The following is an 18,750-nucleotide window of genomic DNA, read 5'->3' on the forward strand; positions in this document are numbered from 1 at the left end:
AATTTGAACAACTATGCACACGAAACTAGGTAAGTAACTTAATACAACATTTACGATAACTCACGAGATCAAACCCTCACAACGAATGACAAAGTGTGATACTTAAACATCCAGCGGATTCGCAATGAATGACAGAGTATAGCCCGAGTTCGGACAACACTCAAACATCTCGTCGGAATCACGACGAATGACAAAGTATAAACTCAATTTGAGCGGCACTTAAACATCCGTTGGATAGTTTCAATCGATCGGACATTGAATCGTAATAGCGATCGAGTTAATACCCTGTTTTGCGGCAGCGTTTCGTTCTAGTGTGTGTTTTGTAGTAAACAATCGATATCTCAGCGTACAGAGCGAATTTGTACGTCGTTCCAACGCAGAATTCTAAGTGCCAATGCCCTCTATTTATACTGAAAATTTGACCTCCTCGCGTGACGCGAGGGGTCACCCTGGGGCTACGCGTGACGCGACGGGTCTCAATCTACCATAGGGTAGCCACGTGTCCAACTAGCTTAGCTGAGTCGACGGAAATGTTAAATTCGATTTTGACAGCAATTTATGAGGATAATCGTCAAGTAGGGAATACCCCCCCCCCCCCCTGAGTTTTTGGGGCCCTGATCCTAATTCTGATTGTTCTGAAAATTTTAGGGTTTGTGTAGAATTACTTGGGGATCTTAAATTAGGGTTTCCTTTTGGATAATAAATCATAAGAAATAGAAATTTTTAATGAGGGTTGTTACATTCTCCCCACCTTATTTAAATCTCATCCTCGAGATTTATTGGAATAAGTTAGGATACTTTCACTTTATTTCCGATTTGAGTTCCTAAGTATATTCCGGTCCTTTCTTCGAAACCTATTTGACTTTGACCAGTACTAATCTTTTATGCTCGAGAAACTTAACCTTTCTGTCTTCTATCTAAAGTGGTTTCTCAACTAATCTTTAAATTTTTCATTCACTTATATGTCCTGAAGAGGTACTACCAGCGATTCGTCAGATAGATATTTCTTAAAGTTGGATATATGAAATACTTAGGGAGGACTTAACCTTAGCCGTAACACTTAAAATGAATATTATAGAACACAGTAAAGTATTGAGTCTTGCACTTGGAGCGAAGCATCGTTGCGGATCATTGAGCACTGTACAGGTTATAGTCTGGTTTTGCCAAAAAGCTTTTCCCCTTTTTAAAACCAAGTTCACTATAACCAATGGCTCTGATACCAATCTGTCACACCCCCAAAAACCCCACCCCGCCTTGGAGACGTGAAATGCCCTGGATCATAGCCACCAATCATATTGAACAAGCATGTAAGTAGTTTATAAAATCCAACACAATACAATTGGTGTCAAAACATAGTTTACAGTGGAAGCAAAACATAAGTCTTAATATAAGTTGAAATGTTTTCCCACAACGACCACGCCGCCCCGTGCAAGACTCAACATCCTAGGTGATATGGTTTATGTTTATATTACCTACTTGTTAGTTACATGGTACATTGTTCAATATGATTGGTGGCTCGATCCTGGTCACGTCACGCCTCCAAGCGGTGGTACTCCGCATGGTGGATTTTGGGGGTGTGACAAACAGGCATGAAAAAAGGTGTATGAACATGAATGTTTTACAAGAACTTTAAGGCATGTGAGGACATGGGGAGTACTTGTTATGACTCCTTGTCAGAATACTCGTTCTGATTCCTTGTCGGAGTACTCGTTCTGACTCCTTGACTGTGTCGATTACCCTCGACTGTGTCGATTAACCTCGACTGTGTCGATTAACCTCGACTGCGACTCCGAAGCACTACTAGGTACTAGTTTTGACCATGAGTGGGGTTCGGCCGTACCCGTTAGATCTAACCCTCGTCCCTAATTAATGAATGTTTTAATGGCTTGGTACTAGTTTTCACCAAGACTTTATGGCATTTTCAGTATTTAGTCTATGCTCACATGATCTAGTATTTCATAGGCATTTCATACCATTTAAGTATTTGTACATGTATTTCACCCCCGAGAGTTATAAAACCAAAAACAGTTAAAGAAAAGGGGGAGCATGAACTCACTGTTTTGCGTCTTCAGCACTCGTAACTCAAATCTCGACAGCAAATACGACTACCTACAATGTGCTAGGGTCTATTAGACGAGCGGGTCGTGCCTTGTCTTAGTATTCATGTTTTGAGTTACATTTTCTTTATGTCTTTACATCATCCAGAGTTATAATACTTTTCAATTATTTGTTTTCGCGTTTCTTTCCCAAGGATGGGAGTATTTCATACATGTATTCTCGTATTCTTGTATTTGTAGTTTCTAAAATAATATATTTTCACTTAGAAAATATACATAGACTTGTTTTGTCCAAAAATAATGTATGGTCAAGAAAAAATATATATTTTTCTTCAAAGATCATATATCTTCTGAAATATTCTAAGAAAATATATTTTTACTTCCCAAAGTAATATATTTCCTTTTTGTCGAAAATATGATATACTTTGTAGTAATAACGAAAATCATATTTTCACCTCTTTCGTTTCCAAAATAATATTTACTAAAAGTGTATTTGTAATGGTATTTTCCAGAATATTTTATAAGTTACGTTCTTGTTCGGTTGTCAATATTTAAGCGTGTAACTTATATACTTTATTCCTTGTAATTTTTGGTATTATTTTGGTGTTGTAAGTTTTTGGTATTTGTAAGTTATATTATTTTCCCTAAAATAATATAATTATTTCACATAATCACACACAATGTCTTTAATGTAAATATGTATCCTAAATACATATTTACCCATTTTTATTTGTAAAAACCAACCTCCAATGCTTGTATTTTTGTTACAAAAATCTATGGCAAAGTTTATATGGAAAATTATAGTTAAAAATACACTTGTAAACACTTGTTTAGAAAATATTTTCTAAGTGTTGGTATTTTTAGAAAATTTTGCCATAGTTTCCCCTGAAAATGGCGGTTTCCATGCTTTCAAGCATATCATTTTCTTTTGTGAAATCATCACCAATCATCAACAAATCATTCAACACTTACCATATGTCAAAAATATGAAATTTACACTATGTCATGAACTTGAAAATTTACAAAAATTTGTAGTAACTTACTAGTGTGTTTAGTAAGCTTAGTTACCCTTTAAAGTGTGGTTATTTATTTAAAAACATCATTTTTGGAGAATTTAGATCTTTACAACTTGTAAAATATTTTTCTAAAAATATTTCTTCTTGCATTTTTCTTGTTAAATACATGTTTATACACTTGATTAACCACTAAAAGTGTGACCGGTTTCTTTAAGAACCAAGTTTATGTAAATCTTGTAATTTAACTTTTTTTTTGGGTAAAGGGTTACCCCGGTGAATTTTATATATAAAGAATAAAGAATCACACGAGCGTGCCGGAGAAACACACTAGGGCTGGACTTGGCATACCAAGACTAGCAAAACCAACAAACCAAAAAACATCCGCAACCATGCCAAACAAAAACAACCAAAGAAACAACCAGAAGCCAAAACAGAGGCAACAAAACAGACACACAAAAACTACATAAGACTCTACCCTGGATCGATGCTCACAGTCTTCGCTTGAAACTTCCACCGTTCTAAAAATAACGGGTTCTTGGAACCTCTCCCTGCCTTGAACGTCATCAACTTCATGCGAACCGTATGGAGGACAATATTGGCAATCAAAGTGGCATTCCGCTGGTTTGGAGAAAAAAGCCTATTGTTTCTTTCTTGCCAGATAAAATATGTCGAAGCAGCAACAACCAGTTTACTAACTAACATTTCTGGCGACTTACCCGAAAGGTTTTGTGAAAACCATGTCATAATAGAGTCCCATTTAGCATCGACTGTATCCATGTAAGCCATCCCTTTTACCATATTCCAAACTTGCAGCCCATAAGAACACTGAAAAAATAAGTGATCACGAGAGTCTTTACCATTCCAGCAAAGCGGACAACACATGAGATTTAGATTGGTTGCACTTCCCACATCCCAAATACCCATACGGTCCTGAGTTTTCAGCTTATTCTTGATAACGAACCACATGTGGAATGAATGTCTAGGGATACATTGACTAAACCACACCAAATCGGCCCAACCTACTTCTTCACCATGCGATCGGATATTCTCCCAAACTTCACTAGTGCTGAAATACTTTTGCTTATCTTGTTTATCCTTCCAAACAAGCTTATCTGGTGCATTTTGGTTAAAATCGGCAGCATTAGATTCATCAAAACCGGATAAAACTGAAACCACGTAGCCGGCCATATCCAATCATTTTGGTGATCTACAAGATCTGATACAGTAGTATGCATACTAAAACCCGTGTTGATGCACGGAATGTCTGTTGACTGCGTCTACAAAAAGTCTGAAGTCAAGATTGGTCATTAGGGGGTCAAAGTGTAAATTTTAGGCTAAGTATAATTAGGATCGCTTATTAGTCAAAAATGTAATGTGGACCGCTTATTTGTCATACTCTGGATCGCTTATAGGAACAAGTGATCTGGATCGCTTATTTGGCATGTCACATAAGCGACCCAGAAACCCTATATATAGGTATGAGCGGTTCATTTGATGTAACGACGTATGTGTGTGCTACGGTGCTGAAACTCTGCTGAAATTTTATCAGAAAGCAATATAAACACAAGGAATTGAAAGGATTAGCTGTTGTTACTTTACTTACGTTGATTCCGCCTTCGTATGTAAAGATGAACTACTTCGACTGACTTTTCGGGTCATAGAACGGTCCAACAACCCGATCCATGTATTCGTCTAGGAGTAATGAAATCTCCCAAAGGGCTATGTTCACACCAGTTATCATGCCACGCATTTGTTTTCCGGCCATCACCAATAGAATACCAAATAAACGAACGAATGGATGACCGAATAGTTAGGATTTTCCTCCACCCCCAACTCATACTTCCTCGATATGGAATGTCCCAAAAATTCTTTCCCTTAATTCTGTAAGAATGGACCTATTTAACCCAAAGAGACTCTCTTTTAAGCAGAATACTCCAAATGTGGTTCGCAAGGAGCGCTTTGTTCATATCTTGGATCCTTCTAATACCTAAGCCCCCTTCCAACTTAGGAAGACAAACGTTTTTCCAAGCCACTTTAGGATTAACAAATTTAACCAAACCTCCACTCCATAAAAAATTCCGCATCCTTTTTTTTCAATATCACCAATAATACGAGCCGGAAGCATAAACACAGAGGCCCAGTAAATGTGCATAGCCGAGATGACAGATTTAATCAACTGAAGCCTTCCCGCAAAAGAAAGAGACTTATTCATCCAATGATCAATCTTTTTATCTACCCGGTCCACTAGAATCTTGTAGTCCTTATACAAAAGTTTAGTAGAAATTAGCGGAACTCCCAAATACCTAACAGGAAGATCTCCCTCTTGAAACGGATAAAGAGAGCGAATTTCCTGTTTTACCACAGAAGAGACGTTACTAAAAAAAATCGTGCTTTTAGCTAAATTTGGGGTTAAACCCGAGATTCTAGTGAACAGCTCCAAAGTATCTCGCGTCACTTTAACAGAGACCAGATCAGGATTGACAAATAGGAATAAATCGTCAGCAAATGACACATTGATAATCTTTTGTTGCTTGCACTTATCATGGTATCTGAAAGCAGGATGTTGATCAGCAGCTTTATGTAACAGCAACGAAAGAACTTCCATTACTAAAGTGAACAAATAAGGGGATATGGGATCTCCCTGTCTAAGACCCCTTCTACCTTTGAAATAACCACATAGATTCCCATTGATACTCAGAGAGAAAGAAACGGTGGAAACACATGTCATAATCCAATTAACCATTTTACTTGGAAATCCAAAGTTGATTAAAACAGACTAAAGAAAAGACCAGCTAACCGTATTATAAGCTTTCTGGATATCAATTTTGAAGGCACGCCTTGGTTTTCCCTTGTGTAGATGGTAATTATGCATAAGCTCCTGTGTGAGCAGAATATTATCAGAGATCTTCCTACCAGGGACAAACGCGGATTGATTTATATCAACCAAACTACCCAGACTACCTTTTATTCTATCTGCCAAAATTTTGCTAATGCATTTAAAAATGACATTGCAACAAGAAATGGGTCTATACTCCAAAACCGAAATGGGGGTAGGAACTTTGGGAACAAGAGCAATTATTGTGTGGTTAACCTGCTCAAGCAATTTACCATTATCAAAAAATTGTAGAATGGCATCTGAGACCTCATCACCCACTATATCCCAAGCTTTCTTGAAGAAAACCGACGTGTAACCATCTGGCCCAGGGGCCTTGTTATCACCAATACTAAACATCGCAGCTTTTATTTCTTCACGAGTAATAGGACGAGTCATATGGGCAGCTTCAACCGAGCTAACAGTTTTGGAAAACAAATCCTCCATAAACAAATCATCAACCTTAGTCTCAATACCCAAAAACTTCATATAGTGATCAACTAAAGCTTGTTCCACATCTGAACCCTCGAATAATTTACCATTAGCATCCTTAATTGAGTGGATTTTGCTCCTTGCATTCCTACTCTTAACAAAATTGTGGAAATAAGTCGTGTTTCCATCGCCTGCACTAAGCCATTCAAGTTTTGCCTTCTGCTTTACAAAGGACTCCTCATCATAAGCGGCACAATGGAGCTCCTTTATAATGTCAGACTCTTTGACCCGAAGCGAAGCATCAAACGGGTTCAGGTCAATCAGTATATGGACTTCATCCAATTTGGATCTTAGATCATTAACTTTAATGTGCAAGTTACCTTGTTTGTGGAGACGTTTCCGTAAGGGATGTTTCAGGTTTCGAAGCTTTTTTACCACGGAAAGCATAGGAATGCCTACAATCGTTCTGCTCCATTCAGCCACCACACAATCCTTAAACCCATCTTTAGCAGCTATGAAATTAGCGAACTTGAAAGGTTTTGGCTTTACCCGAACATCTCTAGCCGTTTTCAGAATACATGGGGTGTGGTCCGACAACCGGTAAGGATGGTAAACCACATGAGCCTTCAGGAAATCATCTAAGAAACTAACATTACCCATCACTCGATCTATCTTCTTCAGAATGCCTATCCCATCTCTTGGTTTTTGGTTCCAAGTAAAATGAAGACCATGACCCGGAATATCCAGCAACTCATTATGTTGAACACATTCAAAAAAATCCCTCATACCTATCGTAGGGGTAGAAGATCCATGCAAACAGTCATCCATGTATAGAGCCGAGTTGAAATCCCGCATCACAATCCACGGTTGATTCCTGACTACCACTTTATGCTTGCATAAGTCTTGCCATAAAACCCTTCGTTCCTGGTAAGTGTTCTTAGCATAGACAAAAGACACAAGCAGAACTTTGGAATCAATGTTAGACTTTATTTGGACATGCATAACCTGGTCTGTTTGAGCTAGAACCATAAGTTGAAAATGAGCATCATTCCATCCCACAATGATTCTGGTTCTTTGTTACAAACCCCTCCATTAGACGTCCATTCCCAATTTTTAAAAACCCTACCACACACTTTCGAAAGCTTTGAAACCTCCACGTGAGACTCTAAGATAGCACAAACACTCAAATGATTATCTTTAACTATTTGCTGAACCTCCCGTTGTTTCAGAGGCCGGTTCAAGCCCCTTATATTCCAAGCGGCTATGCTATCCATAAAAACCCATGTCAACGGGAGTGCTTGCACCCTCAGAACGATCATTCTTTTTATTCATACTCATGAACGACGAAATTTCTGTTTGAACCGGGTCAACAGAATCCTCCTCCTCAGTATTACTCTGATTCGGTTGTTTTGAACTCTTATCAACTAGAATTCTCCTGTTCCCATCTACCTTCTCTTAAATCGGCTCCGCAGAACGCACCTCATTTAACGTACCTGATTTCAAAGAATCATTCGCTAAAATATCTAACTTATTATGAGTGTCCACAGGAGGAGAATCTCTATTAGCGTCCGACTGCATTTTAGTGCCTGAGGCACTAGCTCCTACAGAATTAGTCTTAGGCTTGTACATGACCTTCGGCTTTTGCTTTTTCTTTGGAAAACCATACTTTGCTGTTTTCCTTTTATCCATAATGTACCCCTCCTCATCAATGATAACCTGTTTTGCTTTATCCTTAGGAGTTTTCGAGCATGACGCATTATTATGGCCAAATAAACAACAAGTGTCACACCGATGCGGCTTCCATTCGTATTCTATTTTGATTTTTTCCGTTACAAAACCTTCTTCATCCATTTTCAGAATAGCAACTACTACTTGATTTTTCAATTCGTTTTCTGCATTAATCTCCACCATTGCACGAGCATAACTAGTCCTACCCCAATTCTCAATACACATATCAGCAGTATAAGCGTCTAACCTCTTCGGTATACCAACCTTCGAAGCCAGAAGACTAAGACCATCATCCGTGTAGACAGCAAGAGGAACATTATGAAACTTAATCCGAACAGGAACAAATTTAATGCCATCCTTCTTTAAACGGATTGTCAGACCCCATACATTCAGGAATAATGGCATCTTTCTTATCAACCATGGACCACCTTCAAGAACTTTATTCATACCCTCCTTAGAATCGAATTTGAAAAAGAAAAAATCCATCTGAGTTCATCATAAGCTTTTCAAAACCATATTTCGCCCAAACATTCTTTACGTAATATTGGACTACCGGAAACGGCAATCTATCACCAAGAAAATAACCATAAAGAACATTCTCAAATTTCTTTTGTACCTGACGAACAGCTTCCTTCGGAATGACCACATCAGCCTCCTCCACCGTCTCTGAAGATTCAAGAAGTCTAAAATTAACCTCACGCTTCCCTCTTGTATTGAGCTTAACCTTATCCGCATATGTAACCTGAGTAACCTATTAGGGTTCGAACTATCACCTTCAACAGATGTTTTATCCAGTTGTGTTTTCTCCGAAGTCACTGGAACAGAAATTTTTGTTAACTCATCGATGACATTGATCAGTTTCGGATTGGATTGTGACGTCTGAAAGCTACCCCGACGAGGCATCAAAGTGTTTCCTTCAATATCAATTACCCTACTAGCAATACCCTTGAAAGATAAAGGCGGCTTACCCCGATCATCCTCTGGGAGATTACCAGATGTGAAACGTTCATTCAGAGCAGTGTATTCGTATTATCCATAAGAGAAGAATCAGTAAACCATGCAACACAAAGAACATAAACAAAACAAAATCCTCGGCGACAAAAGCAAAAGAAACCCTAAACAGAAACGAAACGAAAAACCCTAATCCCGACTTCAAAAGATTAGAAACCAGGGTAGAGTCTAGAAACCTTACTCAGAAGGATCGACAAACCCCAATACCTAACCCATATCGATGAAGATTAAGATTGGAAATCAAGAACCTAGGGATTCTAGATGAATCGCCAAGATCGCCTAGAAAGCCAGAGAGAAACCTAGAAGACGTCCTTGGACATCTCTCATTTGTAATTTAACTTAGTTTCTTGAGAAAACTAGTTTTGTAATCACCCATTTACAAGATTCATAACATGTTTCATACTTCATCATACATAAAAATAACTTTATTTTTTTAAGTTCATGTTCACATAAAGGATTACCATTATGATTTTCTCAAGATCTATCCTTATACTTGCTAGATCATGTGTTTAATCATCATCTAGCAAGCTTCATATGGTGATCTACACCACAAACACAAGAAATCATCAAACAAACTCAATACATACACTAGAACAACTTGATCTTCATGTTTTAGAGCTTTTATGTTTATGTTTATGCTTATGTTTCTTTATGATTTTTAGTTTACCAAGTTACTTCATACTTTAACCACTAAAATTATGAGTAAAAACAAGATAAATGGAACTTACTACTAGCACTATGGCTAGGGAAGAACTCAAGTTGATGAAGATGATAAACTAGGTGGATAAAAGCACTAGAGAGAGGTCCTTCAAGTTCCTTTGCTTCCCACCTTCCTAATTAGGTTATGCTTGAAATGTGTTGAAATGGATTGAAAATACAGGTGTATGGATGGGAGCTTGGGGCCGTAGGTATGGTGGATGGATGGAGAGTTTTTGGTGTGTTGAAGAAGATGAAATGAAGTGGGAGGATGGACTTGTGGTTACAAATAATAACCTTCCAACAATTATTAGTCCATAGGATAATATGTTTCTTAATCTTCCAACAATATCTAATAAACTATAAAAAAATATCTCCTTGTGGGCCCCTTGTCTAACCGGTTATGAGGAGGGGGGGGGGGTCTAGTTGTGGTTTAATCCTAGTTATACAATCTAGTTAGAAATCAAGGGCATTAGTTAGGGTCATATGTGTTTTAGTGTTTTAGGATGTGTTATGATGTACAGTGATCATAACTAGCTTCGTAATGCTAAAACAATGCTTCTTGTTAAATTTTGGTGTTTCGGGTAGTGTCGGGTAGTGTCCGGTTGTTCGGTTGCTTACCGGTTCCTTTAAGTGCTAAATAGCGCAATTTAATGTGCTTTATGTAGTCTTTTATGACAGTTTCGGTTCCCAACACTTAGGAAGGTATTTTGGACTATTAAACAATTTTTCTGCATTATAATTAGATGTTTAAATGCTGAAAATAGCTGAATTTTAGTTATTTTCTGCAGAATTCTGCACTTTTAGTGTGTTTTAAGCACTTTCCGGCACTTTATCTATCACTTAGGCATGCAGTTTTGTGGTCCTTACTTCCCTACACACTATACTAGTGTAACACATCGTCTCTGGCTCATACTGGGCCTCAAAAATATTGCTTGTCAATGTACTGAACATCGTCAGTATTTTTTTTTTGTTTGTCTAATATTGGTGCCAATTCTGTTCTGTGCATTATTAGCACTATATCGTGTTGCATGTAGCAACGAATATGAAATGCCATTGTATATATATCACAGTAATCAAAAATTCATTTGTCTCGTAACTAGATCATGCACAATTATATAAGTATAGATTACTGTTCATTTAGTGTACGGAATGTACGGAAAAGTGACGGTTGTCACATCTTGGAAAATCATTCATAAATCTTGGATTTATTACTAGCTCATTTTGTTTATTACTTCTCAAGAAATTATTTTGTTTTCAAGTTCATGTCTATGTATAAGGATGATCTTCTTATGTTAACATATAATCATCCTCTAACTTGCTAGATCAAGTGTTCAATCATAATCTAGCAAGCTCCATGTAGTGATCAACATCAATATTTCTAGTAAACAACAAGCAAACATCATTCATACATTAACAACACTATTTCATCAAGTTTTCATCATATGTAAGCTTTATGTTTAAGATTCAAGTTCAAGTCTTTTAGTGTTCTTATGATTTCAACATAATACATCTTTTAACCACTAAAAATATGAAGTAAACAAGGGTGTTCAAGAATCTTACAACTAGCTAAAAGCTAGGGAAGAACAATGAAGAAATCGAGTGGATAAAAGCTTGTGATGGAGGTCCTTCAAGTTTCGTGAGTTCCAAGCTTCGTTAATCACCTTGTTACACCTTGAGAGGAGCTTGGAATAGATGGATGATGAAGGAAAAATGGTGATGGTGGTGGGGTGACTTACGGCCGAAGGTGGGAGGGAGGAAGGAGAGTGAAGTGGTGTTGAGGATATGAAATGAGTTTAGTCCATCTTATAATCCCTATTAGCTTTTAACCAAAGGGTTTTGTGTCCCTTATAGTACATGCCACATCTTACACAATCCAAAGAGATCTACTCAAAATCTTAACAAGATTATGGAAGACCATAAGTGGGGCCACATTGGGACCGAAAATGTGAAGGGGGGTTATGTGTAAGTTTCATGGGTAGTTAAGTTAAATGGTTAGATTTCAAGTGTAGTGTTTAGGTGTTAAACATATATGGTGTTACATAGTGTGTTAGGGTGTTCAGTGATCATAACTAGCTCAAAAATATTAAAACAATGCTTCTAGCAATATTTTGGTGTTCCGGGTAATGTCCGGTTGTTCGGTTAAATATTGGTTCGTTAAAGTGCTAAATTGCACCGTTTAGTGTCCTTTATGTATCCTTTTGTGCCCCTTTCAATTCCCGACACTTAGGAAAGTATTCAGGACCATTTAGTCACGTTTTAGCATGGTACAATCTTGTTATAATGCTGAATTTTGCTGAAATATATAAAATCAGCATTTAAAGTGTATTTCGGGTGCTTTTCAGTGCGTATTTTAGCTTCTGGAAAGTCTATATGTTAACCCTTGTATGTACTCTGGGGTTTTAATGCATTCTTGTCGTTGGACCTACACCTAGGCCTCAATTCTATTGTCTAACTGCTTTCTGCAGAATTGTTGACACAATATGTCTTACTGGTGAGTTTACTAGTATTTCTGACGCAACGCTGTTCATTAATGCATAAAGCAATATCTTGTAGTATAAAACATGCATGAATTCACTTGTATAGTATGTAATCAGATAATGTTGACATTTAAGCACATAATTGCAGTCATTAAATAATAATTAGAGTGTGCGGAAATTACCGGTTGGTTGCCAGCTGTCACAGCTAATGCAGGTTTACACTTCAATCCACTGTTGATAGTCTTGTTTATTATCACGGCCAATGGAAGTGGTTGCAAGCTTGGTTTGACTTATTTCCGGTATTAATCAATATTGATACACCTAATTTAGTCCAACAAATGGAAGACGGTCTAATCTGGAAAGATTTGGAGGGTACTCCTCAGCAGTTCGGTTCGAAAGAGGTGTGGAATAATATCCGGAATCGTAACTCCACAGTTGATTGGGCAAATCATATTTGGTTCTCTCAATGCATTCCTCCGCATTTGTTTCACATGTGGTTGGTAATTAAGAATAAGTTAAGAACCCAAGACCGTTTAGCGGCATGGGAAGCGGGAAGTGAAACAAATCTAAGGCTGATGTGTTGTCCGTTATGCAAGTATGATCGTGACTCAAGGGATCATCTTTTTTTCCAATGTGCTTTTGCTGCTCAGGTGTGGAATAATGTCAAGTCTTTGGTTGATATGAGTAATGTGAACGACTCATGGGAGTCCATTATGGACTGGATGATTCAACATGCTAACGCAAGGAAGATCGATCACATTGTCTGCAAAATGGTAGTTGCTGCCTAAACATACTACATTTGCAGGAAAGAAACAATCGCCTTTTTTCTCTAAATCAAAGCAGTGTTTCAATGGTGACCGAAAGAATTGTAAATGCAATCAGATTACGTGTGATGGTGTGACAACTCGTATTTCCAAACCAATCCTTGTACTTTGATGTAACGTGGGTGTACGATACGTGACTTTTATGAAAGTGAATTTTATGTGAATGTTACGTTATTATGTGAATTTTATTGTGTATCCTATCTGATGCACATGTATTATTCTTTGATTATTTATAAAATTCACCGAGGTAACCCTTTACCCAAAAAAGAAAAAACCTCCCATTCTAAATCCTTTTTGCTAGGGAAGCTACATGATCTGAATTCAAAGAGTATGCAAGATTCAGAATCCGAATACCTCCCGTTCTGAATAGTTATTGTTAGGGATGCTATAGAATCAAAATCCAACAGAGTATGAATGATATTCAAATCACTCGTAGTTTGGTTGTTATTGCATCCAGAAACCACTCATTCGGAATCCTGCAGGCTAGGATAGCTAAAGGATCTGAATTCAATCAAATACGGATGATTTAGGATTCCGAATACCACACATTCTGAATCCTAGAGGTTAGGATTGCTAAAGGATCCGATTTCAAACAAGTATGGCTGATTAGGATCCGGATAATAGCTGTATTGAATACTACTGGTTAGGGTTGCTATAGGATCTGAATCCAGCCGAATCTTATTCATTTTTGAATTACTCTTTCTTTAGTTACCATTTGATCCATAAACTATCCATTCTGTATCATGCAAGCTAGGGAAGCTACAAGATTCGATCTCAACCGCGCCTGGATGAATCTAGATCCAGATATCACCCGTTCTGAATCCTTCTTGTTAGGGATGCTACAGAAACCGAATCCAATCAAGTTATGATGATATTCAATTCACTCTTAGTTTGGTTGTTATTGCATCCAGAAACCACTCATTCGGAATCCTGCAGGCTAGGATAGCTAAAGGATCCGAATTCAATCAAATACGTATGATTTAGGATTCCGGATACCACACATTCCGAATCCTACAGGTTAGGATAGCTAAAGGATCCGAATTCAAAAAGTACGACAGATTAAGGATCCGTATAACACCCATAATGAATACTTCTGTTTAGGGTTGCATGATACAGTAAAACAACAAAACGTGGCTGAAACGTCGGGGAGTGTTGTAACAGAATCATTGTTTCACAACATGGAATAAATAGTTTCGTTTTATTAAATCAAATGTATTACATTACATCCACAAAACATAAACAAATAGTCTTTCATTGTTATTAAGTCACTAAGGCCTCGTCCATCCCTATGTGAGCGTACATAAATATCATCATCAACTATCATCAACTATTGTACCTGAAACACATGTGAAAATACGTCAGCATAAAAATGCCGGCCAGTACATAGGTTTTAGGTGAGTGTCAGACTCATGGCTCGTTTTACATGTTGCGATGCTTATTTAAAAACAAACCTTATTTTGAAAAGTATAGCATTGCGACATAATTAACCAACTCAAATCAAGTTGATTATAATTTATAAAATCTCGTAGCCACGATTCTTAACTATAAAACATTTGTTTAATTTAACCTAGATTAGAAATCGTTTTTGAAATAAAAACTCGAATAGTATACATATATTGTTAGAAAAACTATGTAATATAACTTTGTTTTGATAACAATTGCCCAAGTGATCTAGATAACGCAACGATATATAATGTGTTAAAAGCACTTATATATAGAAAGTACCAGTGGCATATCCACCATGCTTTTTTACACATTACACCCGCCCCGTTACCTAATCACTTCCCTAACCCAACGGTTCAAACAGTTATAAATGGTTCATGTTAATCAACAGATACAAACGGTTCACACGGTTCAACAGTTACAAACGGTTCACACGGTTCAACAGTTACAAACGGTTCACATAATTAAATGGTTACAAATAAAAAAAAAACCTAATTCTCTCTCTAGCTATGGCGACCTCTTCTCTTCTTGAAACCCTAGTTTCTTCAGCGTGATTCTTCAAGATCAGATCAGAGATTAGAGGTTCTAACGTCTAATTCTCAATCTGGTTTGCGGATTTCTTTGTTTGTCGGCTAGGGTTTTCTGTTTTATTTAAAATCGCCGCCTTCACTTATGATTCGAGCATATTGGATTTATTTGTTGGTCGATCAGCCTAGATTTATTAGTTTTTCTGTCCGATTTGTAAGATTCATGGGTTAGGGCATCAGCTAGTTTAGGGTTTCAATTTTCTTTTTGTTCGTTGTCATCTGGTTCGTGTGGTTTCTTGGGGCTTGCTATATTTTTCCGTGGGGTTATAGAGAGTTGTTAACTTTGTAATGGATGATCGAATGAAATCTGGTGGAAGGCCGCCTTTGACGTTTAAACAGATAGCCGATCGAATTCTGGATGTTGATGGTAATACTGTGCAGCCAAGACGTGGTATAAACATCATTGATGAACTCACAAAGGTCACTTTACCAGTTCAATTGGATAATCCGGATTCATCAACAACAGGTGTTGATGGAGTGGAATTGTCGGCCGATCAGGGGAGGTTTGCGAAACCGCCTGTTGAGCGATCGGAACATTGTTGGGATTATTCCAATATGGGATATTCGCCTTTATCAGATCTGGATGGAATGAGTATGTCGGATGCACAAGGAAAATCACGAAATACGGGGGTTGCAAATCCTACATCATTTGCTAACATTGTTAAGAACGCCAAGGAGAATGCTAAGGTGAACTTCAGGGCGATGGAATCTACCGAAATTGTTGAGGGTGCTGATGTTGTAATTCCGTTGACATATGTTCAACAAGTCAATGATAGGTATGCTAACACTTTGTATGGATATTTTCTAGGTAAACGGTTGGCTTTTCCGGTGGTCGATTATTTTGCTAAAAACAACTAGGTTAAATATGGTCTGTCACGGCTAATGATGAATGCAAACAGGTTCTTTTTCTTTAAGTTTAGTACTAAGGAAGGGATGAATCGAATGTTAGAGGATGGGCCTTGGTTGATCAGAAACGTACTGATAATCTTGAGGGAATGGTCGGCTACTTTAAAGATGGAAAAAGAGGATATTAAAGCTGTTCCTATTTGGGTTAAGATGCATGATGTGCCGTTAGCGGCATTTACCGAGGATGGTCTTAGCTTGGTTGCTTCTATGATGGGGAATCCTAAGATGTTGGATTCATATACTGCCACGATGTGTGCTGAGTCTTGGGGAAGAAGCAGCTATTCTAGAGCACTTATTGAGGTTCAGGCAGAGGCTGAGTTAAAGAAGAGTGTTAATGTTGCAATTCCATCCTTGGATGGTAATGGTTATTCAAAGGTAGAGATCAAAATTGAGTATGATTGGGAACCTCTAAGGTGTTCCTTTTGCTGTGTGTTTGGTCATGACGATTGCTCATGCCCAAAGAACCCTCAAGTTACTTCAAGTGGGGATTCTGGAAAGAATAATGATGATTTTCAGGATGTGGGTACTAAGAAAAAGAAACTTAATAATCAAGGCCTCCATATGAAAAATCAGAATCCGAAGGTAGTGTACAGACCAGATGTCAAACCTAAACCAAAATCGTCCTTGAGGAGTCCGGTAAATAACCAGGTTTTAACATCAAACCCGTTTGACATCCTTAAGGACGATGATGGTAATCAGGGAGGTAGTACTGTGGGTCGAGTGGAGAAGAAAGCTACGCAGACTAGAAGTGACAAGCAGGATTCAGATGAGGAGGAGGTCGTTGAAGTCTATAATGAAACTAGTGAATTTATGACCTCGGGTACACATTCGTCATCTTCGAGAGCAAAGGCTAGCACCTCTTCCACAAAATTCTCCAATGGATAGATTTTTTTGGTTCATGTTAAGGGGTTGCCGGTTTCTGGCAATTTCATTTTTGTTGATGGCGGATGAGGATTTTATTTTTGTTTTTTGTATTGTTTCGTCTACTGATGTATAGTAGGCTAGGTTATGGGGTGTCATAGTTTTCCTTGGTTTTTTGTTTTACATATATGGGGCATGTCCTGTATATGAACTAGTGTGTAACACATCCTCACTACTTGTACTTATTTGCGGTTGTTTTAACAGAATCACCGGGGTAACCCTTTAACCAAAAAAATTAAATGGTTACAACGGTTCACATAGTCAAATAGTTACAACGGTTCACATAGCCAAATAGTTACAACGGTTCAAAATGTAATTCAATGTGTTTATATGCTGGATGAGCATATGCAGCAAAATGTAATGTAAAACAATGTACTAAGTATGCACACAATGGACATACATAGCATAAAAACATAATGAAATCATGTACTAATAGTGTGCTAATGAACATAGCAAGTATATGATATAAAAACATGAAAACATGAAAGTAACAACTAGGCACATGTGTTTCACCCCAAAATGTTTGAAAAAACAGTAAAAGAGGGGACTATGTACTCACTTGAGGGTGCTTAGAAGTCCTGAACAACAACCAAGCAAAGCTAGAGGGATCACGGAAATCAAATGGCACCTATAATAGGTAACTACATAAATAACCGGACCTAAATCGGGAGATCGGATAGTATGAGGTTTCGTAAACCAAATGAGTATTGGAACTCATATGATATGGTTTAACAAAGCCTACATACTAAAATGAAACCTAACCTAAGTGCTTATGACCCATTACGACCCGTTTAGGTAGCTTACGCTACTTTAACGCGTCGTTCGCGTAAAACGCGTTTGGACCGCCTAACTAGTCCTATGACAAGTATTATATGCCTTAACAAGTCTAATAATGTTGCCTAATCAGTTAAGTAACAAAAGTTTGGGTTACATATGCTTAAATATCAATTATGCATAAAAAGGGCATTTTGGTCATTTTCCTAAGGCATATATAAACTACCTATCATACAACTACTTAAACGAAGTGACCATAAGGTATAACCTTGGAAGGTTATTCCCTAAACAACTATAGTCACCTAATGTGTTTGGTCGGATCCTAATGATCGACCAAACGGGTCGGGTTCGAAAGTACAAGCGATTGTTTAGATCGCTTACCTTACGACCCTACACAAGCACTAAACTAAAAGTGACAAGCTAAGCATGTTATAACATGCTTAACTAAGTTAGAAAACAGGTTTTTGATATCAAAACAAAGTGTTTTGATACCAAGAGTAGTTTGGTTGCAAAATACGCTTAAATGCGCATTTTGACCTGTTGGTGCATGTTTGTGACAACAGCTTAGATTTGGTCTTTGGATATCTTGTAATTAGTTAACCGATAAACAGTTAGTGGGTTTAGCTTTGTATTAGTGAGATAATAATGTTTGGGCGTCTGAGATCCAAGACTCCAGTTAGGAGTAATGGATATTGGATGGATGTTCCGGTGGTTGGTGAATTTGGACGACCCAAGACCATTAAGGCTTGGGTCCCCCAATCTAACTAATTTTTTAAGTTAGTATGTGCAGGAGCTGCTAAGGAGGATTATCAACTTATGTTGATAGTGGCTGCTCTAGGCACATGACGGGGGGGTGTGAGATTGATGATTTATATATATTAAATGATTTAAATTTGAAGTTCAAAGTGTTGAGTCGACATAGAAGAAAACCTGGCAGATCTTTATACTAAAGCATTTGACAGGGCTCGCTTTGAACATTTAGTCGAACTCAACGGGATGAGGA

At 37.7% G+C, this 18,750-nt stretch overlaps 2 protein-coding genes across 2 annotated transcripts; one reads left to right on the plus strand and one right to left on the minus strand.

Moving 5' to 3' along the window:
- Positions 1–7,832: 7,832 nt before the first annotated feature.
- Positions 7,833–8,591, minus strand: LOC110875962. Its single transcript, XM_022124151.1, has one exon. The coding sequence runs from the start codon at positions 8,589–8,591 to the stop codon at positions 7,833–7,835; it is 759 nt and encodes a 252-aa protein (XP_021979843.1).
- Positions 8,592–12,630: 4,039 nt separating this feature from the next.
- Positions 12,631–13,080, plus strand: LOC110875963. Its single transcript, XM_022124152.1, has one exon. The coding sequence runs from the start codon at positions 12,631–12,633 to the stop codon at positions 13,078–13,080; it is 450 nt and encodes a 149-aa protein (XP_021979844.1).
- Positions 13,081–18,750: the final 5,670 nt, after the last annotated feature.

Source organism: Helianthus annuus, chromosome 4 (assembly GCF_002127325.2).
Source record: "Helianthus annuus cultivar XRQ/B chromosome 4, HanXRQr2.0-SUNRISE, whole genome shotgun sequence".
NCBI lineage: Eukaryota > Viridiplantae > Streptophyta > Magnoliopsida > Asterales > Asteraceae > Helianthus > Helianthus annuus.

Coding starts and splice junctions, on each gene's coding strand:
- LOC110875962 (XM_022124151.1), bottom strand. CDS start 8,591: ATGGATTTTTTCTTTTTCAAATTCGATTCTAAGGAGGGTATGAATAAA.
- LOC110875963 (XM_022124152.1), top strand. CDS start 12,631: ATGGAAGACGGTCTAATCTGGAAAGATTTGGAGGGTACTCCTCAGCAG.